Source organism: Balaenoptera acutorostrata, chromosome 10 (genome assembly GCF_949987535.1).
Source record: "Balaenoptera acutorostrata chromosome 10, mBalAcu1.1, whole genome shotgun sequence".
NCBI classification, from domain to species: Eukaryota; Metazoa; Chordata; class Mammalia; order Artiodactyla; family Balaenopteridae; genus Balaenoptera; species Balaenoptera acutorostrata.
In genome coordinates, this window is record NC_080073.1 from 40258071 (window position 1) to 40281777 (window position 23707).

Genomic DNA, 23707 nt, shown 5'->3' on the forward strand with positions numbered 1-23707 from the left:
TTGGGTTGATGCAGAGTGAGAAGCAGGAGGTTCCTCTAACCTGCCTGAAATCAGCCCCACCTGCTCACCAAGAGGAGACAAGCCTGACAGGTAACAAAGTAAATGCTCTGTGAGATCCTGTCCTCTGTCCCTCTCAGAGAGGGGAATCTGTGTCTTGGTTCAGGTTGGCCCACAAGCAGACCTAAGACAAGCATTTAGTGGAAGTAGTTTGTTTGGGAGGTGATTCCAGAAAGCTCCAGCACGAATGTAGAGAAGGGAGACAGGGCAGGACCCGAGTCAGAAGAGGACGTGTCAATGAACAGGTCACAGAAGTGGGCGACAGGGGCTCAAGCCAGCTGGGGACCTCAGGGGGAGGTGTGACACGTCTGGGAGTGGGCCCCCCAAGGAGTGAGGAAGAGGAGGTATTTTTCCACTAAGTCCCCCCAGTGGTTGGTTGAGGCTGCTCCCTGGGTTCAAACTCCCCAGTGTTTCCAGTCTCCCCCAGATCAAAGGTCAGCTAGAGAATGGGGAGTGGGCAAGACATGGACAGTGTCTGAAACACCCAGGCACACAGAGATGTGACCCGTGTGTCACTCTGTGTGTCTCTCACATTCATGCAGAGCTCTTCACTCCAATGAGCAGGATGCTTCTTTTTTTTTTTTTTTTTGATTTTTAAAAAAATTTATTTATTATTTATTTTTGGCTGTGTTGGGTCTTCATTTCTGTGCAAGGGCTTTCTCTAGTTGCGGCAAGAGGGGGCCACTCTTTTTTTTTTTTTTTTTTTTTATTTATGGCTGTGTTGGGTCTTCGTTTCTGTGTGAGGGCTTTCTCTAGTTGCGGCGAGCGGGGGCCACTCTTCATCGCGGTGCGCGGGCCTCTCACTATCGCGGCCTCTCTTGTTGCGGAGCACAGGCTCCAGACGCGCAGGCTCAGTAGTTGTGGCTCACGGGCCTAGTTGCTCCGCGGCATGTGGGATCTTCCCAGACCAGGGCTCGAACCCGTGTCCCCTGCATAAGCAGGCAGATTCTCAACCACTGCGCCACCAGGGAAGCCCTGAATTTTATTTTATTTATTTTTTTATACAGCAGGTTCTTATTAGTTATCCATTTTATACATATTAGTGTATATATGTCAATCCCAATCTCCCAATTCATCCCACCACCACGACCACCACCCTCCTCTGCCACTTTCCCTCTTGGTGTCCATAGGTTTGTTCTCTACATCTCAGGATACGTCTTTTTAATGCTGCATATTTCTGTAGCAGGTGATTCCCTAAACACAAGCCCACCACTGAAATCTCGGACCCAGCTAAAGAAACAGTGATATGTTCAATGCCAGAGGAAAAGCCAGGAGGGGTAGGCTTTCCCAGACTTCAGATTGTCAAGGAGAAGTGGAACGCTATGGGCGTTGTACCTGTAGGCTTAGCCCTGAGACTGAACTGCGTCTCTGTGAGTGTTTAACAAATGCCTGGCCCCTCCTGGACTGTCACCTCCATGTGAGCAAGGACAGCATCCCCACCAGCACTGCACACAGAGCAGGTCTCCTTAAGTCCCTACTGGGGGTTGGAGGAGGAGGGCAGAGGCGTGTGAAGGGCACGGGAGGGACCCGAGAATGGAGACACTGTGCTGGACCTCTTGGCCCTGCTGCCTCTCCCCATGCCCACCTGGAAGGAACAGCTGCCTCACCAATCTCTATGTTAACAGGAGTGATCCTCTCTCTCTCTCTCTCTCTCTCTCTCTCTCTCTCTCACACACACACACACACACACACTCACACACACACCCACACACACCCACACCCAAGAGGACTCTCAGAGTTAAGGACTTGTTCCTGGTAAGACGGAGGAGAGGAGATAAGTGAATTTGAATGCGTAGGAAATTGTTTTCAGAAGAATTTATTTTTCAGAGTCCAAAAGTCTGAGCCAGGATAAGCTGATTCTTAGCACTATTCACTGGGCTGAAATATCCCAAAGATATCTTTGATTCTCCGACCAATTCTCTCAGTCTTTTTGCCTATCTTCTCCTGCCTCTCCAGAGCAAGCGAAGCACCCAGCGTAATAGCCGCACACTCTGAATCTGTGAACCAGGAGGAAACAGACTTCTTTTGGGGACTGGCTCAAGATTAAGACAGGACCACACCCCACCTGAACACCCCCATTCCTGGGTCACTGCAGGAAGCTTGGGGCCCCAATTCACTTCCAGTGTGACACTTGGAGCATGTGGTTGAATACTTAAACTCACAGACAGATGAGAAAACTGGGGCCCACAGATGGCAAGGGGTTTCCCAGGATCACAAGCCCATCCCAACAAAGCTGGACTGGAGCAGGGGCTGAAAGCACATTACTCTAGTCAGTGCCTCTCAGAATTCAGCACAGTCAGAATCTCCTGGAGGCCTTGTGAAAATGCAAATGGCTGGGCCCCAGCCGAGTCTGATTCAGGAGGTCTGAGTGGGGCCTGGGGATCTGCCTTTCTGTCAGGTTCCCGGGTGGGGACCCCACTTAGAGAACCACTGCTCTAAGGGATGGCAGAGCCAGTCCTGGAGACCTGGGGCTCGGGTGAGGGAGGGACCAGGGTAGGAGGGCCTTTCTCTGCCCTCGAAGGGGCAGTGGGTATTTGGTCCAAAGGATGTTCCACAACCCATCCCATTATCAGCTCCACAACACAGAAGGGGCCGCTCACCTCATTACAGTTTATGTCAGATTGGTCCTTGGACTGGTCCAGGGTGACTGTCCCCACACACTGTTTCACCAGCTGGAAAGGGAGGCTCGAGGTCAAACTGGAACCCTTGAGTCATCACCTCCCAAACTCAACACAGGGGCTGGAAATCTTCCCCAAAGCCCCCTGTTCAGATCCCTGGGAAGCATCCGCCAGTGCCCCCAGCCCCCAGCCTCACCCCATTCTCCTTGAAGTCACACTGCTCCGGGGGCTGCTGCGATGTCCTGGGGCACACGGTCTCCTTCACCGTGAAGCTTACAGGCTTCGGGGTGTCCGGGTCCTCGTCCTGGTCCAGGATCAAAGTGGGGTGGCTAAGCTGAGCTCATGCTTCCTTCTCTGATCTGTCTCCCTGCCCCCACCTAGACGGCAGCCTCTCCAGCCCCTCCTGTGTGCCTGGCCCTGGGCTTGGTGCTGGGTGCACAGGGGAAGGGGGCAGAGCCCACTCCTGGCCTCGTGGGCACACAGAGAGCAGGAGGGGACCTCAGACCAGCTCTGATGAGAACACCTTCCCCACAGAGGGGCGGAGGCAAGTCAGGGACCACCTGCAAGGAAACACCTTGTCACTGGAACCTCCAGGCTGAGCAGAGTCGTTCCTGGGTAGGGGGACACCGAGTTAAGAGGGAACTTAAAGCAGGGAAGTCACATGGCAGAGCCAGGGGCCCCCCTCTATCCCTGGAGCTCCCAGAGAACCCTTAGGCCCAAAAGGGGTGTACAGGGCGCCTGTTCCCACAGTAGAGATGCTAAGGCAGGAAGCCTCGTGCTGGGAGGGGACCCAGCTCTGGGAAGGTTTCCTGGAAGACGTGGGAGCCCACCTAGAGGGAGAAGTGCCTTCCTGACAGGAGGTACAGCCTGAGCAGAGGCGGTGACAGTGTGGCCAGGGCTGGCGGGAGACAGCCCCCTCCCCAGGGCCCTCCTGACTCACGGCCTTGGGAAGTGGGTCCAGCTCCAGGAGGCGGTAGAGATTAGCTTCTGAGGACTGCTCGTTGAGGCGATCCACAGCACGGAGCACAGCTTCCCTGTAGCTGAGGGCCTGGGCACTGGCCGAGGGCACCACTAGTCCCAGCAGCAGTAGCCACAGTGGCCACCGCCCCAGGGCAAGGCTGGCCCTCTGAGTCTCCATGGTCCCCAAGTCGGTCTCCTCCCAGCATGCAGGACCGTCCTTTATGTCCCTCCTGGGCCTGATGCAATGGCCCAACCACACGTCTCCCTGACCTGCCCCATCCCTGATCTCCTCCCCGGCTGTGACCTGGCCTTGCCTCAGCCCCTGCTGTTGCCTCACGGGATTGCTGGGCAGTGGGCAAGGGAAGCCTCCTGCGAAGGTGAAGAAATGGTTTCTCCATCTCCCTGACAACATCTTGGCCTCTCCTGGGGCCCATGGGGAGTGTCAAAGGCAGGGTTGCTCAAGAGCGTTGAGTCCTTCAGGAGAGGGAGGACCAGGCTCTGTCTTACGTCCCCTCTGCCTCCTCACTCTGGCCTCCGCAGGAATAGGGTAAAGGAGTGTATTCGGCACCAACCTCCAACTCCAGGCACTGCCTGGAACCCAGGCGGCACTCAGTTAACGTTGGATAAATGGATGACAGCACCAACCCCTACTAGAGCCTTACCCGCCCAGCCTGTCCCTAGGCAGACTTCAACCTCCACCTTCCTGTCCTTGGGTTCAGCCCTCAGCCAGTCAGGGGCTTGGCTGCATCTGTCTCCTGTCCTGGATTCTTCCACACTGTTTTCTGGGTCAAATAGTTCTCCACAGGTCCCCACCAGACATGGCCTGTTCCCCTGACCCCTCCTCAACCAAGCATGGGAGGGGTCATCTGCACTGGGACCCCAATTCACTACCAACTCTCACACTCCAGGCCACTGCAGGCTGGCCAGTCCTCACTGGATCCAAATTCACACTCAAGCCTTGTCTTTGACTATACAGACTCTGGGGACCCCTCTGTCCTCCTGAAATGGCCCTTGACCAGTTCTCCCCTGATGCCCCTCTCCTGGGTGCCCTCCTCCCTCCCCCGTGGCTCCTGCTCGGTCTCCTCCAAGGACCCTCCTCCGAAGAGGCAGGGCTGGCACAGGTGCATCCGGGCTGCTTCTCCTCCCAGTCCTCACACACTCCTGGGCAAAGCCCTTCTCAAGATGCCAGTTATCAAGGACACACATCACTGGTCTGTATCTCTGAGCTCAAGACTCCCATGAGTGCCCCGGTTGTCCGCACTGGGCTGTTGGCTGCTGTTGGCTGGGTGCCGCCGCAGGAGCCCTGAGCTGAAAGCCTGGGAGCCCCACCTGCTCCTTCTTCCTCCTGAGGACACTCCCTCTGGCCTCCCACCAGCCCGGCCCAGCTCCTACCACCGTCTTCTCTCCTCTCAAGCGTAGCCACAGCCTCCGGACTCCACCTTCTCTGGTTCCAGGCTCTCCCCAGACCACTGTCCACCCTCCACACCATTGTCTAGGGGCTCACGCCAAGCACTGATGTGGCCATTTCCCCCGCTGCCTTGAGGCAGGGGCGTCAGGGTCTGGGTCTTGATGCTCCCTGCTGCCCTCAGCCCCTGCCCTGCAGGCCTCAGGTGTCAGGCTGCCCCATCCACCGCAACCACTCAGACAGCGCTGAGCCCCCTGCTCTTCCCCGTCTCTGCGCCTGATCCCTCTGCTTGCGCTGCCCTTCCTGGGGAAGGCTTCCCTGACCTCCAACCAGAAATGACACCTCCTCCTCTTGGCTCCCACAGCCTCAGGAAGTCTCTTCTGATTTGACCCCCAGTGGCTCCCTGTCCAGCGCTGTGGATCAGACACCAGGCTGGGGGGGCCAGTGTGGGAGGTGGTGAGAACACAGCCGGAAGGATCATGGGCCAAAGCAATAGAGGGGCCACAGGCCAAGAAGGAGATTCTTGTACAGTTTTCTGGAGGAATGACCATGTAGTTGTGGGGCCTGGGGTAGCTCCTGGACTCAGCCGGCCTGCAGGACCCTTGGGGGCATGGCCAGGGCACCTCAGAAGGTGGCAGCCTGGATGGATGGCGCTGGTTGCACACTCAGCCTTGGAGAAGGAAGGAGAGCTGGGCTTCTGTGCAACGTGGTTTCCCAGTCCAGGTGTTGCCCCAGGGGCCTCTTGGTCAAGCTGTGTCCTTTCCCCAAGTCAAGGGAGGAAAAGGAGGTGATTACAGTAGAAAATAATTAGCAATACACATGGTTACTGGGTGTCTGTAATCCTCCCTTTGCTTTCCTGCCTCTGCACCATTGCATTTCCTAAACCTTAGGACTGAGGTCCCCTTCCCCATCCTTCCATGGGAACAGGCAACCGGTTGTTCAAGGACAAGGTCTGATAAAGGCATCAACCCTGGGAAAGACCTTGGGAGCAACTGGCCTATAACTGATGCTCCATAAAGAGCAGCTATTAGTATCAACAGGCCAGAAAGCCGTCCCCACGGCTACCCAGGACCTTAGACTCTGGAGTCAGGCAGACGTGTGTTTGAATTCTTGATTTGCCTCTCACCAGCTGTGACTTCCTTGCAAATACTCTGCTCTGGTGGAACTCTCAGCAGCAAGGGAGAGTGAACCCAACTCCAATGGCCTCAGGGAAACCCACATGGCTCCATTTTCCTGCAGTTCTCTCTCTGGGCTCTTGCTTAGAGAGAGAGAGAGAGAGAAGCAGGGGGAGAAGGAAGCGGGGGGCGGTGGGGTGGGTAAAGGAGCAGCATCAAGAGAGGGAGGATCTCTGAGGCCACAGTAGCTGTGCCCTGAGATGGTCAGGCTGGGCCCTGGGCACTCTCCCCACGCCCCCTCCTAACCCAACAGAGGACACACCAGCCAAGAGATGGGAGCAGAGGCTCCTGCAGAGGCTGCTGCAAGAGTGTTGTCACCACCTCGTCCCCAACCTGGGGCTCCCACCTTTCCCAGCTCCCCTCTATTTCCCCGCCCAGTCTGGTTGAGCCAGCCTTCCTTCCCCATCATGCTCTGCACTTAAAACCCCCAACTGGACAAAGCACAGCCTCACCTGTGTTTAGACACATCCTCATCCCGGCCCCAGAGCCCAGGACTTCCAGGCAAACAGAGCAGAGTGGTTAAGAGAAGGAGCAGGGCCAGGGCTGAGCGCCCTGGCTTCTGGTCCCCCGGTTCCGGCCTCTGCCCAACCTGCTGACCACCTAGGTCAACTTAAACCAGACTTTCACCAGCTGCCCCTCCTTCTCTTTGTCTGTAAAATGGAAGATTTCTTACAGTTGCACAGAAGGCCCTCCTCTCCCCCATGGAGAAATTCCTCCCATCCGAAGTTCAAGGTGAGGTCCAGAGACTCAGTCTCCATAGAGCCTTCCCCGACTCCTGGGGGTAAAGGGGGACAGCAGCCGTCCACTCCATACCCACCCCCCTGGACATGCTCACTTGGAGAAGCCTGGCACAGTGCAGGCCATTATCAGTGTCCCCCCAAGAAGTCCCACTTTTCAGGAGCCTCCCTCATGGACGCTCACTCATGTGCATGAGGACAAAGGAAGCAAGATGCGTCCTGCATCTTCTTTTTGCCTACTTGGGGACTGGAAACCTTCCAGACATGTGTCGGTGGGAATGCTCTGTGCTTTCTACGTCCTAGAGTGCAGCCATTTAAAAAGAATGGTGTGTAAACTCCACAAATATCCATCAATAGTGAAAGTAAACATATTCTGGTATATTCGTACAGTGGAATACTAACTAAGCAATAAAAATTTGCCCAACTGTAATACATACAAAAACATGGTAGATTCTCACAAACATGTTGCATGAAAAAATTGTGCACAATACAGTACATATGTTATAGTTCAATTACCTATGAGTTTCAAATCTGGGAACACTAACCTAACGGTTTCGAAGTCAGGGTCATGGATATGGGGAAGGGGTAGCAACTGGAAGGGAGATAAGATTTCTAGGTGCGTTACAAAAATGTATACATATAGCAAAGACTCCACAAGATGTACACTTATCATTTGATATGTACATACAATATTTCAACTCCCTGGGCCTCGTGGGCTCCTGTCCTACCCTGACCACTTTGTAAAATCCTCAGTGCCCCTTGGCTTACAGCACCACGCCCACCCCACTCCCCTCCTGCACCACCACCCTGGACGCCTCGGGCCCGTCTCTCTTCTCTGCACATCAGGCCCCACACCTGACCCACCTGGGACGAGTGGATGAACTCTGCACAGCTCCACCGCCATCACAGGCCACGTTCCCTAGAAGCAGAGCCTCAGCTGGGAAGTGAGAGGCATCTGATTTATTGAGGGGTGTTGTCGGGAGGAGGGAGGCGGAGGGGAGCAGGATAGGGCAGAGGAAGGAGCTGAGCAGGGACGTGTTCTACCCTGAGACGAGCTTCAGCCTCACCCACAAAAGCCTGGAACCCCTGCTTTAGGACTGACTGAGGCGGGGGCTGGGCTTTGATGTCCCCTCATAGTCAGTCCCCATCCACAGGCTGAGGGCAGAGCGGACACAACCCCCCAGGCATCTCCTGGGAGGCTGTGAAGGCAGCTGTGAAGGGGGCACCTGTGAGCCATTAGCATCCGTATTGCACATTTCAAACAGCTGGGGGACGGGGGGGCAGCCGCCCAGTGAGGGGGATCTGGGCAGGGCACTCACAGCACCTACTGCCCAGTGCCCCGCCCAGGGACCAACAACCCCTTGGCATTTCAGAACCAATGTAGTCAAACTCAACCGTCACTTCCCCCCACACTCATCTCATACCTACACCAGGACACTGATCAGTCCATGATCACGTTCTCAGAACCCACCCCCCGCATTGTCCAGCCTGTCAGGGAATCAACCTGCCTCATCCTCTCTGCAGACACTCCATCCCAGTCTACCCCACACGCTGCCAGCCTCTTGGGCAACCCTCCCATTCTATCGTCTCTCTTCTCTCCGTGGCCACTGCCCCGGGGGGACACCTCCTTGCTGGGCCCCTCAGGATTCACCCCTCATGAACACACACACACATACACACACACACACTGAAGCCAGAGTGATGGCTAAGATGGACACGGATCTGCTCATCCATGTTAAAACCATCATTTGCTCCCTAGTGCCCTTTAGGACCTGGGTCTGTCCATCGCTCCACTCCTACCCGACCCCACCCTTGCATGCCTGCCTGGAGCACTGAGCAGAGTGTCACTCCTCGCTCTACCTTGCTGGAGCACCCTCATCTCCCCCATACTGGGCTCAAGTCCCCTCCTTTGCACGTCCATAACACTGTGGACATCACTCCCCAATGGAACTCACCATCCAGACTTTTGCCTTCGAGGAAAATTGACATGCCAAGGGTACCATGGCCTGAGACCCAGTGCCATTCATAAAAGGGTCTGTCACCTTCTCACAAAGGTAAGAGGTGTCTAACGGTCAAAGAGCAGACCCTCTTACCAGTCAATCACTTTTGAAGGCACTGACAAGGCCTGCAGACCTCCCAGCCAGGGGCCAATTACATCTCCCGTCTCAAGGGCTGAGATGAAAAATATTCAATTTTTTTTTTGTCAGTGTTCATTTAGGCATGTTCATGGCCTGGTCCATGGAATGGGAGGGACTTGAGAATGGAGACGATGTCCTGGACCTCTTGGCCCTGCTGCCTCACAACATGCCCTTCTGGAAAGAACAAGCATTCCTGTATTTTGCATGTGCAATCACATACATACACAGAAAAACACACACTCTCACAGACAGACAGACACACATACACACACACACACACACACACACACACAGGCACATATAGGAGGCCTCCCATAGTTAAGGATTTGGTCCCAGTAAGTGGGAGGAGACGAGACAAGTGAAATTAAATAATGGAGGAATTTGCTTTCAGAATATTTTATTTTTCAGAGTCCAGAAGCTTGAGCCAAGGCAGACACCTGTAGGATTCCTCCATGGGCTCACAATTTACCCAAAACGGCCGATTATCAGGCCAGCTATCGGACCAATTTTCCGCCAGACTTTTCGGATCCTCTTACGCAGCCGACTAAATCTCCCAACACTCTGCACCTATGAACGAGGAAGAACCAGGATACTTGTGGGGATGGACCCAGGGGTAACACAAGACCGCTCCTCACCTGGACACCCCTTTCCAGGACCACACCAGGAGACTTGGGGCCCCAGTTTGCCCTCTGGCTATGACATTTGGAGCACAAGGTTGAATCCCTACACCCACAGACAGATAAGGAAACTGGGGCCCACAGATGGCAAGGAGCTTCCCAGGGTCACAAGCCCATCCCAGCAAAGCTGGATGGGAGCAGGGGCTGAAAGCACATTGCTCTAGTCAGTGCCTCTCAGAACTCAGCACAGTCAGAATCTCCTGGAGGCCTGGTGAAAATGCAAATGACTGGGCCCCAGCCCAGAGTCTGATTCAGGAGGTCTGAGTGGGGCCTGGGGATCTGCCTTTCTGTCAGGTTCCCGGGTGGGGACCCCACTTAGAGAACCACTGCTCTAAGGGATGGCAGAGCCAGTCCTGGAGGCCTGGGGCTCGGGTGAGGGAGGGGCCAGGGTAGGAGGGCCTTTCTCTGCTCATGAAGGGGCAGCAGGTAATTGGTCCAAAGGATGTTACACAGTCCAACCCCCCCCAGCAACCCCTGCAGCTCAGAAGGGGCCACTCACCTCATCACAGGTGATGTTCATTTGGCCCTTGACCTGGTCCAGAGTGACTGTCCCCACACACTGTTTCACCAGCTGGAAGGGGAGGCTCGGGTCAAACTGGAACCACCAGGCCATAACCTCCCAGCCTCACACCAGGGGCTGGAAATGGTCCCCAAGCCCCTGTTCAGCTCCCAGGGAGCCCCCAGCCCCCAGCCTCACCCCATTCTCCTTGAAGTCACACTGCTCCGGGAGCTGCTGTGATGTCCTGGGGCACACGGTCTCCTTCACCGTGAAGCTTACAGGCTTCGGGGTGTCCGGGTCCTCGTCCTGGTCCAGGATCAAAGTGGGGAAACGAAGCTGAGCTCATGCTCCCTTCTCTGATCTGTCTCCCTGCCCCCACCTAGACGGCAGCCTCTCCAGCCCCTCCTGTGTGCCTGGCCCTGGGCTTGGTGCTGGGTGCACAGGGGAAGGGGACAGAACCCACTCCTGGCCTCGTGGGCACACAGAGAGCAGGAGGGGACCTCAGACCAGCTCTGATGAGAACACCTTCCCCACAGAGGGGCGGAGGCAAGTCAGGGACCACCTGCAAGGAAACACCTTGTCACTGGAACCTCGAGGCTGAGCAGAGCCCTCCCTGGTAGGGAGACAACGAGGAGCAGAGGGGACTTTAGCAGGGAGGCCACATGGCAGAGCCAGTGACCACCCTCTATCCCTGGAGCTCGCAGAAGGCCCTTAAGCCCGAACAGGGTGTACAGGGCGCCTGTTCCCACAGTAGAGATGCTAAGGCAGGAAGCCTCATGCTGGGAGGGGACCCAGCTCTGGGAAGGTTTCCTGGAAGAGGTGGGAGCCCACCTAGAGGGAGAAGTGCCTTCCTGACAGGAGGTACAGCCGGAGCAGAGGCGGTGACAGTGTGGCCAGGGTTGGCAGGAGACAGCCCCCTCCCCAGGGCCCTCCTGACTCACGGCCTTCGGAGGCGGGTCCAGCTCCAGGAGGCGGTAGAGATTAGCTTCTGAGGACTGCTCGTTGAGGCGATCCACAGCACGGAGCACAGCTTCCCTGTAGCTGAGGGCCTGGGCGCTGGCCGAGGGCACCACTAGTCCCAGCAGCAGTAGCCACAGTGGCCACCGCCCCAGGGCAAGGCTGGCCCTCTGAGTCTCCATGGTCCCCAAGTCGGTCTCCTCCCAGCATGCAGGACCGTCCTTTACGCCCTCCTGGGCCTGATGCAATGGCCCAACCACACGTCTCCCTGACCTGCCCCATCCCTGATCTCCTCCCCGGCTGTGACCTGGCCTTGCCTCAGCTCCTGCTGTTGCCTCACGGGATTGCTGGGCAGTGGGCAAGGGAAGCCTCCTGTGAAGGTGAAGAAATGGTTTCTCCATCTCCCTGACAACATCTTGGCCTCTCCTGGGGCCCATGGGGAGTGTCAAAGGCAGGGTTGCTCAAGAGCGTTGAGTCCTTCAGGAGAGGGAGGACCAGGCTCTGTCTTACGTCCCCTCTGCCTCCTCACTCTGGCCTCCGCAGGAATAGGGTAAAGGAGTGTATTCGGCACCAACCTCCAACTCCAGGCACTGCCTGGAACCCAAGCGGCACTCAGTTAACGTTGGATAAATGGATGACAGCACCAACCCCTACTAGAGTCTTACCCGCCCAGCCTGTCCCTAGGCAGACTTCAACCTCCACCTTCCTGTCCTTGGGTCCAGCCCTCCGCCAGTCAGGGGCTTGGCTGCATCTGTCTCCTGTCCTGGATTCTTCCACACTGTTTTCCGGGTCAAATAGTTCTCCACAGGTCCCCACCAGACATGGCCTGTTCCCCTGACCCCTCCTCAACCAAGCATGGGAGGGGTCATCTGCACTGGGACCCCAATTCACTGCCGTCTCTCACACTCCAGGCCACTGCAGGCTGGCCAGTCCTCACTGGATCCAAATTCACACTCAAGCCTTGTCTTCGACTATACAGACTCTGGGGACCTCTCTGTCCTCCTGAAATGGCCCTTGACCAGTTCTCCCCTGATGCCCCTCTCCTGGGTGCCCTCCTGCCTCCCCCGTGGCTCCTGCTCGGTCTCCTCCAAGGACCCTCCTCCGAAGAGGCAGGGCTGGCACAGGTGCATCCGGGCTGCTTCTCCTCCCAGTCCTCACACACTCCTGGGCAAAGCCCTTCTCAAGATGCCAGTTATCAAGGACACACATCACTGGTCTGTATCTCTGAGCTCAAGACTCCCATGAGTGCCCCGGTTGTCCGCACTGGGCTGTTGGCTGCTGTTGGCTGGGTGCCGCCGCAGGAGCCCTGAGCTGAAAGCCTGGGAGCCCCACCTGCTCCTTCTTCCTCCTGAGGACACTCCCTCTGGCCTCCCACCAGCCCGGCCCAGCTCCTACCACCGTCTTCTCTCCTCTCAAGCGTAGCCACAGCCTCCAGACTCCACCTTCTCTGGTTCCAGGCTCTCCCCAGACCACTGTCCGCCCTCCGCACCATTGTCTAGGGGCTCACGCCAAGCACTGATGTGGCCATTTCCCCCGCTGCCTTGAGGCAGGGGCGTCAGGGTCTGGGTCTTGATGCTCCCTGCTGCCCTCAGCCCCTGCCCTGCAGGCCTCAGGTGTCAGGCTGCCCCATCCACCGCAACCACTCAGACAGCGCTGAGCCCCCTGCTCTTCCCCGTCTCTGCGCCTGATCCCTCTGCTTGCGCTGCCCTTCCTGGGGAAGGCTTCCCTGACCTCCAACCAGAAATGACACCTCCTCCTCTTGGCTCCCACAGCCTCAGGAAGTCTCTTCTGATTTGAGCCCCAGTGGCTCCCTGTCCAGCGCTGTGGATCAGACACCAGGCTGGGGGGGCCAGTGTGGGAGGTGGTGAGAACACAGCCGGAAAGATCATGGGCCAAAGCAATAGAGGGGCCACAGGCCAAGAAGGAGATTCTTGTACAGTTTTCTGGAGGAATGACCATGTAGTTGTGGGGCCTGCGGTAGCTCCTGGACTCAGCCGGCCTGCAGGACCCTTGGGGGCATGGCCAGGGCACCTCAGAAGGTGGCAGCCTGGATGGATGGCGCTGGTTGCACACTCAGCCTTGGAGAAGGAAGGAGAGCTGGGCTTCTGTGCAACGTGGTTTCCCAGTCCAGGTGTTGCCCCAGGGGCCTCTTGGTCAATTTGTGTCCTTTCCCCAAGTCAACGGAGGAAAAGAAGGTGATTACAGTAGAAAATAATTAGCAATTCACATGGTTACTGGGTGTCTGTAATCCTCCCTTTGCTTTCCTGCCTCTGCACCATTGCATTTCCTAAACCTTAGGACTGAGGTCCCCTTCCCCATCCTTCCATGGGAACAGGCAACCGGTTGTTCAAGGACAAGGTCTGATAAAGGAGTCAACCCTGGGAAAGACCTTGGGAGCAACTGGCCTATAACTGATGCTCCATAAAGAGCAGCTACTAGTATCAACAGGCCAGAAAGCCGTCCCCACGGCTACCCAGGACCTTAGACTCTGGAGTCAGGCAGACGTGTGTTTGAATTCTTGGTTTGCCTCTCACCAGCTGTGACTTCCTTGCAAATACTCTGCTCTGGTGGAACTCTCAGCAGCAAGGGAGAGTGAACCCAACTCCAATGGCCTCAGAGAAACCCACATGGCTCCATTTTCCTGCAGTTCTCTCTCTGGGCTCTTGCTTAGAGAGAGAGAGAGAGAAGCAGGGGGAGAAGGAAGCGGGGGGCGGTGGGGTGGATAAAGGGGCAGCATCAAGAGAGGGAGGATCTCTGAGGCCACAGTAGCTGTGCCCTGAGATGGTCAGGCTGGGCCCTGGGCACTCTCCCCACGCCCCCTCCTAACCCAACAGAGGACACACCAGCCAAGAGATGGGAGCAGAGGCTCCTGCAGAGGCTGCTGCAAGAGTGTTGTCACCACCTCGTCCCCAACCTGGGGCTCCCACCTTTCCCAGCTCCCCTCTATTTCCCCGCCCAGTCTGGTTGAGCCAGCCTTCCTTCCCCATCATGCTCTGCACTTAAAACCCCCAACTGGACAAAGCACAGCCTCACCTGTGTTTAGACACATCCTCATCCCGGCCCCAGAGCCCAGGACTTCCAGGCAAACAGAGCAGAGTGGTTAAGAGAAGGAGCAGGGCCAGGGCTGAGCGCCCTGGCTTCTGGTCCCCCGGTTCCGGCCTCTGCCCAACCTGCTGACCACCTAGGTCAACTTAAACCAGACTTTCACCAGCTGCCCCTCCTTCTCTTTGTCTGTAAAATGGAAGATTTCTTACAGTTGCACAGAAGGCCCTCCTCTCCCCCATGGAGAAATTCCTCCCATCCGAAGTTCAAGGTGAGGTCCAGAGACTCAGTCTCCATAGAGCCTTCCCCGACTCCTGGGGGTAAAGGGGGACAGCAGCCGTCCACTCCATACCCACCCCCCTGGACATGCTCACTTGGAGAAGCCTGGCACAGTGCAGGCCATTATCAGTGTCCCCCCAAGAAGTCCCACTTTTCAGGAGCCTCCCTCATGGACGCTCACTCATGTGCATGAGGACAAAGGAAGCAAGATGCGTCCTGCATCTTCTTTTTGCCTACTTGGGGACTGGAAACCTTCCAGACATGTGTCGGTGGGAATGCTCTGTGCTTTCTATGTCCTAGAGTGCAGCCATTTAAAAAGAATGGTGTGTAAACTCCACAAATATCCATCAATAGTGAAAGTAAACATATTCTGGTATATTCGTACAGTGGAATACTAACTAAGCAATAAAAATTTGCCCAACTGTAATACATACAAAAACATGGTAGATTCTCACAAACATGTTGCATGAAAAAATTGTGCACAATACAGTATATATGTTTTTGTTTGTTGTTTTTGACTACAATTTCTACCCTAGAAATTAAATTTCTAAGACATAGTTCGTCATGTGTGCAACACTGTCTACATGAGAACATTTGGAGCAGTATTTCTTTTTTTTTTTTTTTTTTTTTTATTTTATTTTATTTATTTATTTTTGGCTGTGTTGGGTCCTCGTTGCTGCACGCGGGCTTTTCTCTGGTTGCGGTGCGTGGGCTTCTCAGTGCAGTGGCCTCTCTTGTTGCGGAGCACGGGCTCTAGGATGCGGGTTTCAGTAGTTGTGTCTCGCGGGCCCTAGAGCAGAGGCTCAGTAGCTGTGGCGCACAGGCCTAGTTGCTCCGCAGCATGTGGGATCCTCCTGGACCAAGGCTCGAACCCGTTTCCCCTGCATTACCAGGCGGATTCTTAACCACTGTGCCACCGGGGAAGCCCCTACAGTATATATGTTATAGTTCAATTTTCTATGAGTTTCAAATTCTGACAACACTAATCTAAGGGTTTCAAAGTCAGGGTCATGGTTATGGGGAAGGGGTAGCAACTGGAAGGGAGATAAGATCTCTAGGTGCATTACAAAAATGTATACATACAGCAAAAACTCCACAAGACGTACACTTATCATTAGTGCACATTTGATATGTACATACAGTATTTCAACTCCCTGGGCCTCGTGGGCTCCTGTCCTACCCTGACCACTTTGTAAAATCCTCAGTGCCCCTTGGCTTACAGCACCACGCCCACCCCACTCCCCTCCTGCACCACCACCCTGGACGCCTCGGGCTCGTCTCTCTTCTCTGCACATCAGGCCCCGCACCTGACCCACCTGGGACGAGTGGATGAACTCTGCACAGCTCCACCGCCATCACAGGCCACGTTCCCTAGAAGCAGAGCCTCAGCTGGGAAGTGAGAGGCATCTGATTTATTGAGGGGTGTTGTCGGGAGGAGGGAGGCGGAGGGGAGCAGGATAGGGCAGAGGAAGGAGCTGAGCAGGGACGTGTTCTACCCTGAGACGAGCTTCAGCCTCACCCACAAAAGCCTGGAACCCCTGCTTTAGGACTGACTGAGGCGGGGGCTGGGCTTTGATGTCCCCTCATAGTCAGTCCCCATCCACAGGCTGAGGGCAGAGCGGACACAACCCCCCAGGCATCTCCTGGGAGGCTGTGAAGGCAGCTGTGAAGGGGGCACCTGTGAGCCATTAGCATCCGTATTGCACATTTCAAACAGCTGGGGGACGGGGGGGCAGCCGCCCAGTGAGGGGGATCTGGGCAGGGCACTCACAGCACCTACTGCCCAGTGCCCCGCCCAGGGACCAACATCCCACTGGCACCTAAGAACCAATGTGGTCAAAACCGAAGTATCACGTCCCCCAACTCTCATCTCATACCTACACCAGGACACTGACCAGCCCAGTACCAGGCTCTCAGAACCCACCACCTACATTGTCCAGCCTGTCAGGGAATCAACCTGCTTCATCGTCTCTGCAGTGACTCCATCCCAGTCAGCCCAACACTCTGCCAGCCTCTTGGGCAACCCTCCTTCCATTCTCTCTTCCCTCCTCTCCCCTTGGCCACTGCCTGGGGGGACACATCCTTGCTGGGACCCTCATGATTCACCCTTCGTAGACACACACACACACACACACACACACACACACACACACACACTGAAGCCAGGGTGATGGCTAAGATGGACAAGGATGTGCTCTCCCCATGCTAAAATCATCACTGGTTCCCTAGTGCCCCTTAGTACCTGGGTTTGTCCATCTCTCCACTTCCACACTGACCCACCCCTTGCATGCCTCACTTGAGCACTGAACTGAGTGTCACTTCTCACTTCTACTGTGCCGGTCACTGTGACTTCGCCTAAGCAGTTTCCTCCTAGGAACACTCTCCTTTCCCCCATGCTGGGCTGGGGTCCACTCAATTCCATGCTTATAAAACTGCGGGCATTACTTGCCTATGGAACTCACCATCCAGAGGTCTACTGTTAGGAGAATTGACAAGCCAGGGTACCATGACTTGATGCTCCAGGGAATCCATGAAAGGGTCCGATACTTGATTTCTCAGGTAAGTGGTCCTATGATACTCTCACCAGTCAATCACTTTAGAAGGCTCTGACAAGGCATGCAGACTTCCAATCTCAGGCTCAGATGAAATGAAATGTAAGCATCCATTCCTTTCTGGTATCATTTGTCATGTATGCATGTTGAGGGCCTAGTCCCTGGCAAGGGACATCTGGCCAACATCCATGTCAAATATGAAAGTGTTACTAAGAGTGGGTCCGGTTGCTCGCCGCTCTGAAGCCGATAAAGAGCCTAGGTTGGGGACTTCCCTGGTGGCACAGTGGTTAAGAATCCCCCTGCCAATGCAGGGAACACAGGTTCGAGCCCTCGTCCGGGAAGATGCCACATGCCACAGAGCAACAAGGCCCGGGTGCCACAACTACTGAAGCCCGCACACCTAGAGCCCGTGCTCGGCAACAAGAGTAGCCACCGCGATGAGCAGCCTGCGCACCGCAACCAAGAGTGGCCCCCGCTCGCCGCAATTGGAGAAAGCCCGCGCGCAGCAACAAAGACCCAACGCAGCCAAAAATAAAATAAATAAATAAATAAGTTTATACCAAAAAAAAAAAAAAAAAGAGAGAGAGACTAGGTTGGTGGAAAGGAACGTTTGCTCAGAGGTGGTAAGGGGAGTAGGGGGACTCCTGTCCAAAGGCTGAATGACCCTTCCACTGCCAATCAGTGGGCAAGAGCTTTTATAAGCGGAGGGAGGAGGCTACATGCAGAAATAGCACGGTCAACTCTGACACTCATCTTGAAATTGCTCATGTGGTGATCTGACCAGTGTCATCTTGCTTGTTTGAAGTACAGTTAATCTTCAGTTCCAGGGCTGCTTAGTTTCCATTTCTTTGAGGCCAGTTCTTGGAATTGTGGCAGCTTATGTCATGGCTACAGCCTGGTCATCATGTAGTTAACTTCTTCCACCTGGTGGGGTTTCAGTATCTACAAAACAGCTCACAGGATATGGCTCAGAACATTATCTATAGCCCTTGAGGAGGAACGAAAGGTCCTTGAATTTGCTGAATGACTAAACTATTATTATTTGGTCTTGTTGAACTGTTTTCCTTTCTTTCTGCATTTTCTCACTTCTTTGAATAAACTTCTTCTCTGGCTAAAGCTTTTTTCACAGGCAAAAGGCAAGTGGAGGACATGGTGGGGAAGGACCATAGGGTCTTGCTTCATTTCAAAAGGACAAGGCAGGGCTGAGGATAGAGAAGGGATGCCATGGAAGCAGGAAGGGCAATCATGAGGGACAATTGGAAACAGATGTGATCAACACAGACCCCATAGCATCCTGATGAGTGATCCCTCTCTCAGGGTGGGCAGTGATGTACCAGCTATGACAAAAATGATAGGTAACATTTGCTGATTTCCATGATGGAAATACTTCCACCAAGGCCAATTTCAAGCTACCGAGAGTTTAACAACCAGCTCAAAAAAATCCTGACCATTTAACAATTGGCACTGGCAAGCCTGTATCCTCTGGCACAGACAGAACACAGCCCCCTGGGTGTCCTCTGTAAAGTTTCCTCCCTCAACTTGGGTTGCTGTAGAGTGAGAAGCAGGAGGTTCCTCTAACCTGCCTGAAATCAGCCCCACCTGCTCACCAAGAGGAGACAAGCCTGACAGGTAACAAAGTAAATGCTCTGTGAGATCCTGTCCTCTGTCCCTCTCAGAGAGGGGAATCTGTGTCTTGGTTCAGGTTGGCCCACAAGCAGACCTAAGACAAGCATTTAGTGGAAGTAGTTTGTTTGGGAGGTGATTCCAGAAAGCTCCAGCACGAATGTAGAGAAGGGAGACAGGGCAGGACCCGAGTCAGAAGAGGACGTGTCAATGAACAGGTCACAGAAGTGGGCGACAGGGGCTCAAGCCAGCTGGGGACCTCAGGGGGAGGTGTGACACGTCTGGGAGTGGGCCCCCCAAGGAGTGAGGAAGAGGAGGTATTTTTCCACTAAGTCCCCCCAGTGGTTGGTTGAGGCTGCTCCCTGGGTTCAAACTCCCCAATGTTTCCAGTCTGCCCCAGAGCAAAGGTCAGCTAGAGAATGAGGAGGGGACAGGATGTGCACAGTGTCTGAAACACCCAGGCACACAGAGATGTGACCCGTGTGTCACTCTGTGTGTCTCTCACATTCATGCAGAGCTGTTCACCCAGATGAGCAGCATGCTTGTTTTTAATGGTGCAAATTTTTATACCATGTGATCCCTACACACAAGCCCACCACAGAAATCTGAGACCCAGCTGAAGAAACAGTGATGTGTCTCAATGCCAGAGGAAAAGCCAGGAGGGGTAGGCTTTCCCAGACTTCAGATTGTCAAGGAGAAGTGGAACGCTATGGGCATTGTACCTGTAGGCTTAGCCCTGAGACTGAACTGCGTCTCTGTGAGTGTTTAACAAATGCCTGGCCCCTCCTGGACTGTCACCTCCATGTGAGCAAGGACAGCATCCCCACCAGCACTGCACACAGAGCAGGTCTCCTTAAGTCCCTACTGGGGGTTGGAGGAGGAGGGCAGAGGCGTGTGAAGGGCACAGGAGGGACCTGAGAATGGAGACGCTATGCTGGACCTCTTGGCCCTGCTGCCTCTCCCCATGCCCGCCTGGAAGGAACAGGGGTGACCCCCATGACTGTGTTTACAGGAGTGAACACACACACACACACACACACACACACACACACACACACACACACACACAGAGGAGGCATCCCAGAGGTAAGGACTTGGTCCCAGTAAGTGGTAAGAACGAGAAAATTGAAATTGAAGCCTGGAGGAAGTTGTTTTCACAAGAATTTATTTTTCACCATCCAGAAGTCTGAGCCAGAACATATCAGACCCTTAGGACTCTTCCCTGGGCTCAGGGTTCACCAAAAGCCCTTAATGGGTATGACATCAGGCAATCCTTCACCGTTTTCCGGGAATCCTTGGAAAGGGGAACCTTGGCGGGATCCACGGGCGTGGCCTTGGCCTTGGCAAACGTGGAGGCCGGAAACGAATTCTCCTGACACTCTGAACCTGTGAACCACAACGAAATTTATTTCTTTTGTGATTAGGCAGGAGTCAACACGAGGCCCCTCCCTCCCCACATGAACAACCCCCTAACAGACACACCAGGAGCACTGGGCCCTGTTCACCTGTAAGCTGTGACCTTTGGAGCATGTGGTTGAATCCTTACAGCCACAGACATATGGGGAAACTGAGGCCCACAGATGGCAAGGGTCTTCCCAGGATCACAAGCCCATCCCAGCAAAGCTGGATGGGAGCAGGAGCTGAAAGCCCATTATTCTAGTCAGTGCCTCTCAGAATTCAGCAGTCAGGATCTCCTGGAAGCCTTGTGAAAATGCAAATGGCTGGGCCCCAGCCCAGAGTCTGATTCAGGAGGTCTGAGTGGGGCCTGGGGATCTGCCTTTCTGTCAGGTTCCCGGGTGGGGACCCCACTTAGAGAACCACTGCTCTAAGGGATGGCAGAGCCAGTCCTGGAGACCTGGGGCTCGGGTGAGGGAGGGACCAGGGTAGGAGGGCCTTTCTCTGCCCTCGAAGGGGCAGTGGGTATTTGGTCCAAAGGATGTTCCACAACCCATCCCATTATCAGCTCCACAACACAGAAGGGGCCGCTCACCTCATTACAGTTTATGTCAGATTGGTCCTTGGACTGGTCCAGGGTGACTGTCCCCACACACTGTTTCACCAGCTGGAAAGGGAGGCTCGAGGTCAAACTGGAACCCTTGAGTCATCACCTCCCAAACTCAACACAGGGGCTGGAAATCTTCCCAGAAGCCCCCTGTTCAGATCCCTGGGAAGCATCCGCCAGTGCCCCCAGGCCCCAGCCTCACCCCATTCTCCTTGAAGTCACACTGCTCCGGGGGCTGCTGGGTCGTGCTGGGGCACACGGTCTCCTTCACTGTGAAGCTTACAGGCTTCGGGGTGTCCGGGTCGCCATCCTGGTCAAGGATCATAGTAAGGAGACTGAGCTCAGACTCATGCTTCCTTCTCTGATCTATCTCACTGCCCCTCACCTAGACGGCAGCCTCTCCAGCCCCTCCTGTGTGCCTGGCCCCTGACTTGGTGCTGGGTGCACAGAGGAAGGGGACAGAGCCCACTCCTGGCCTCGTGGGCACACAGAGAGCAGGAGTGGATCTCACACCAGCTCTGATGAGAACACCTGCACCTCTGAGGGGCTGAGGGAAGTCAGGGGCTGCCTGCAGGGAGAGATCTTGTCACTGGAACCTCCAGGCTGAGCAGAGCCCTCCCAAGTAGGGAACAAAGAAGTGCAGAGGGAACTCAAAACAGCGTAGTGACGTCTCAGAGCCAGTGACCACCCTCTATCCCTGGAGCTCGCAGAAGGCCCTTAAGCCCGAACAGGGTGTACAGGGCGCCTGTTCCCACAGTAGAGATGCTAAGGCAGGAAGCCTCATGCTGGGAGGGGACCCAGCTCTGGGAAGGTTTCCTGGAAGAGGTGGGAGCCCACCTAGAGGGAGAAGTGCCTTCCTGACAGGAGGTACAGCCGGAGCAGAGGGGGTGACAGTGTGGCCAGGGCTGGCGGGAGACAGCCCCCTCCCCAGGGCCCTCCTGACTCACAGCCGTGGGAGGCGGGTCCAGCTCCAGGAGGCGGTAGAGATTAGCTTCTGAGGACTGCTCGTTGAGGCGATCCACAGCACGGAGCACAGCTTCCCTGTAGCTGAGGGCCTGGGCGCTGGCCGAGGGCACCACTAGTCCCAGCAGCAGTAGCCACAGTGGCCACCGCCCCAGGGCAAGGCTGGCCCTCTGAGTCTCCATGGTCCCCAAGTCGGTCTCCTCCCAGCATGCAGGACCGTCCTTTATGCCCCTCCTGGGCCTGATGCAATGGCCCAACCACACGTCTCCCTGACCTGCCCCATCCCTGATCTCCTCCCCGGCTGTGACCTGGCCTTGCCTCAGCCCCTGCTGTTGCCTCACGGGATTGCTGGGCAGTGGGCAAGGGAAGCCTCCTGTGGAAGGTGAAGAAATGGTTTCTCCATCTCCCTGACAACATCTTGGCCTCTCCTGGGGCCCATGGGGAGTGTCAAAGGCAGGGTTGCTCAAGAGCGTTGAGTCCTTCAGGAGAGGGAGGACCAGGCTCTGTCTTACGTCCCCTCTGCCTCCTCACTCTGGCCTCCGCAGGAATAGGGTAAAGGAGTGTATTCGGCACCAACCTCCAACTCCAGGCACTGCCTGGAACCCAAGCGGCACTCAGTTAACGTTGGATAAATGGATGACAGCACCAAACCCTACTAGAGTCTTACCCGCCCAGCCTGTCCCTAGGCAGACTTCAACCTCCACCTTCCTGTCCTTGGGTCTAGCCCTCAGCCAGTCAGGGGCTTGGCTGCATCTGTCTCCTGTCCTGGATTCATCCACACGGTTTTCTGGGTCAAATAGTTCTCCACAGGTCCCCACCAGACATGGCCTGTTCCCCTGACCCCTCCTCAACCAAGCATGGGAGGGGTCATCTGCACTGGGACCCCAATTCACTACCAACTCTCACACTCAAGGCCACTGCAGGCTGGCCAGTCCTCACTGGATCCAAATTCACACTCAAGCCTTGTCTTCGACTATACAGACTCTGGGGACCCCTCTGTCCTCCTGAAATGGCCCTTGACCAGTTCTCCCCTGATGCCCCTCTCCTGGGTGCCCTCCTCCCTCCCCCGTGGCTCCTGCTCGGTCTCCTCCAAGGACCCTCCTCCGAAGAGGCAGGGCTGGCACAGGTGCATCCGGGCTGCTTCTCCTCCCAGTCCTCACACACTCCTGGGCAAAGCCCTTCTCAAGATGCCAGTTATCAAGGACACACATCACTGGTCTGTATCTCTGAGCTCAAGACTCCCATGAGTGCCCCTGGTTGTCCGCACTGGGCTGTTGGCTGCTGTTGGCTGGGTGCCGCCGCAGGAGCCCTGAGCTGAAAGCCTGGGAGCCCCACCTGCTCCTTCTTCCTCCTGAGGACACTCCCTCTGGCCTCCCACCAGCCCGGCCCAGCTCCTACCACCGTCTTCTCTCCTCTCAAGCGTAGCCACAGCCTCCGGACTCCACCTTCTCTGGTTCCAGGCTCTCCCCAGACCACTGTCCGCCCTCCGCACCATTGTCTAGGGGCTCACGCCAAGCACTGATGTGGCCATTTCCCCCGCTGCCTTGAGGCAGGGGCGTCAGGGTCTGGGTCTTGATGCTCCCTGCTGCCCTCAGCCCCTGCCCTGCAGGCCTCAGGTGTCAGGCTGCCCCATCCACCGCAACCACTCAGACAGCGCTGAGCCCCCTGCTCTTCCCCGTCTCTGCGCCTGATCCCTCTGCTTGCGCTGCCCTTCCTGGGGAAGGCTTCCCTGACCTCCAACCAGAAATGACACCTCCTCCTCTTGGCTCCCACAGCCTCAGGAAGTCTCTTCTGATTTGAGCCCCAGTGGCTCCCTGTCCAGCGCTGTGGATCAGACACCAGGCTGGGGGGGCCAGTGTGGGAGGTGGTGAGAACACAGCCGGAAAGATCATGGGCCAAAGCAATAGAGGGGCCACAGGCCAAGAAGGAGATTCTTGTACAGTTTTCTGAAGGAATGACCATGTAGTTGTGAGGCCTGCAGTAGCTCCTGGACTCAGCCAGCCTGCGGGACTCTTGGGGGCAT

At 55.7% G+C, this 23707-nt stretch overlaps 3 protein-coding genes across 3 annotated transcripts; all 3 read right to left on the reverse strand.

The window, feature by feature from the left end:
* Positions 1–1906: 1906 nt before the first annotated feature.
* Positions 1907–3813, reverse strand: LOC130709074 (protegrin-5-like). Its single transcript, XM_057555107.1, has 4 exons — positions 3616–3813; positions 2872–2979; positions 2658–2729; positions 1907–2054 (listed from the first exon to the last, which is right to left on the reverse strand). The coding sequence occupies exons 1-4, from the start codon at positions 3811–3813 to the stop codon at positions 1992–1994; spliced, it is 441 nt and encodes a 146-aa protein (XP_057411090.1). The 3' UTR covers positions 1907–1991.
* A 5742-nt stretch (positions 3814–9555) lies between these two features.
* LOC103016278 (cathelicidin-6-like) lies at positions 9556–11405 on the reverse strand. The gene is made up of 4 exons (XM_028163182.2): positions 11208–11405; positions 10465–10572; positions 10267–10338; positions 9556–9657 (listed from the first exon to the last, which is right to left on the reverse strand). The coding sequence occupies exons 1-4, from the start codon at positions 11403–11405 to the stop codon at positions 9556–9558; spliced, it is 480 nt and encodes a 159-aa protein (XP_028018983.2).
* An 8512-nt stretch (positions 11406–19917) lies between these two features.
* On the reverse strand, positions 19918–21866 carry LOC103016277 (antibacterial protein PR-39-like). Its single transcript, XM_057555094.1, has 4 exons — positions 21669–21866; positions 20924–21031; positions 20710–20781; positions 19918–20105 (listed from the first exon to the last, which is right to left on the reverse strand). Exons 1-4 carry the CDS (start codon positions 21864–21866, stop codon positions 19995–19997), a joined length of 489 nt encoding a protein of 162 aa, XP_057411077.1. The 3' UTR covers positions 19918–19994.
* Between the last annotated feature and the right edge of the window lie 1841 nt (positions 21867–23707).

Bases quoted from the DNA above. Each gene is read 5' to 3' on its own strand.
- LOC103016278 (XM_028163182.2), bottom strand. From the start codon at position 11,405: ATGGAGACTCAGAGGGCCAGCCTTGCCCTGGGGCGGTGGCCACTGTGG. The intron at 10,573-11,207 runs GTGAGTCAGGAG...ATCCTGGACCAG, and splicing joins TGGACCCGCCTCCGAAGGCC to GACGAGGACCCGGACACCCC. The intron at 10,339-10,464 runs GTGAGGCTGGGG...CTCCCCTTCCAG, and splicing joins GTGACTTCAAGGAGAATGGG to CTGGTGAAACAGTGTGTGGG.
- LOC130709074 (XM_057555107.1), bottom strand. From the start codon at position 3,813: ATGGAGACTCAGAGGGCCAGCCTTGCCCTGGGGCGGTGGCCACTGTGG. The intron at 2,980-3,615 runs GTGAGTCAGGAG...ATCCTGGACCAG, and splicing joins TGGACCCACTTCCCAAGGCC to GACGAGGACCCGGACACCCC. The intron at 2,055-2,657 runs GTGAGCGGCCCC...CCTGGTTCACAG, and splicing joins CTGACATAAACTGTAATGAG to ATTCAGAGTGTGCGGCTATT.
- LOC103016277 (XM_057555094.1), bottom strand. From the start codon at position 21,866: ATGGAGACTCAGAGGGCCAGCCTTGCCCTGGGGCGGTGGCCACTGTGG. The intron at 21,032-21,668 runs GTGAGTCAGGAG...ATCCTTGACCAG, and splicing joins TGGACCCGCCTCCCACGGCT to GATGGCGACCCGGACACCCC. The intron at 20,106-20,709 runs GTGAGCGGCCCC...TGTGGTTCACAG, and splicing joins CTGACATAAACTGTAATGAG to GTTCAGAGTGTCAGGAGAAT.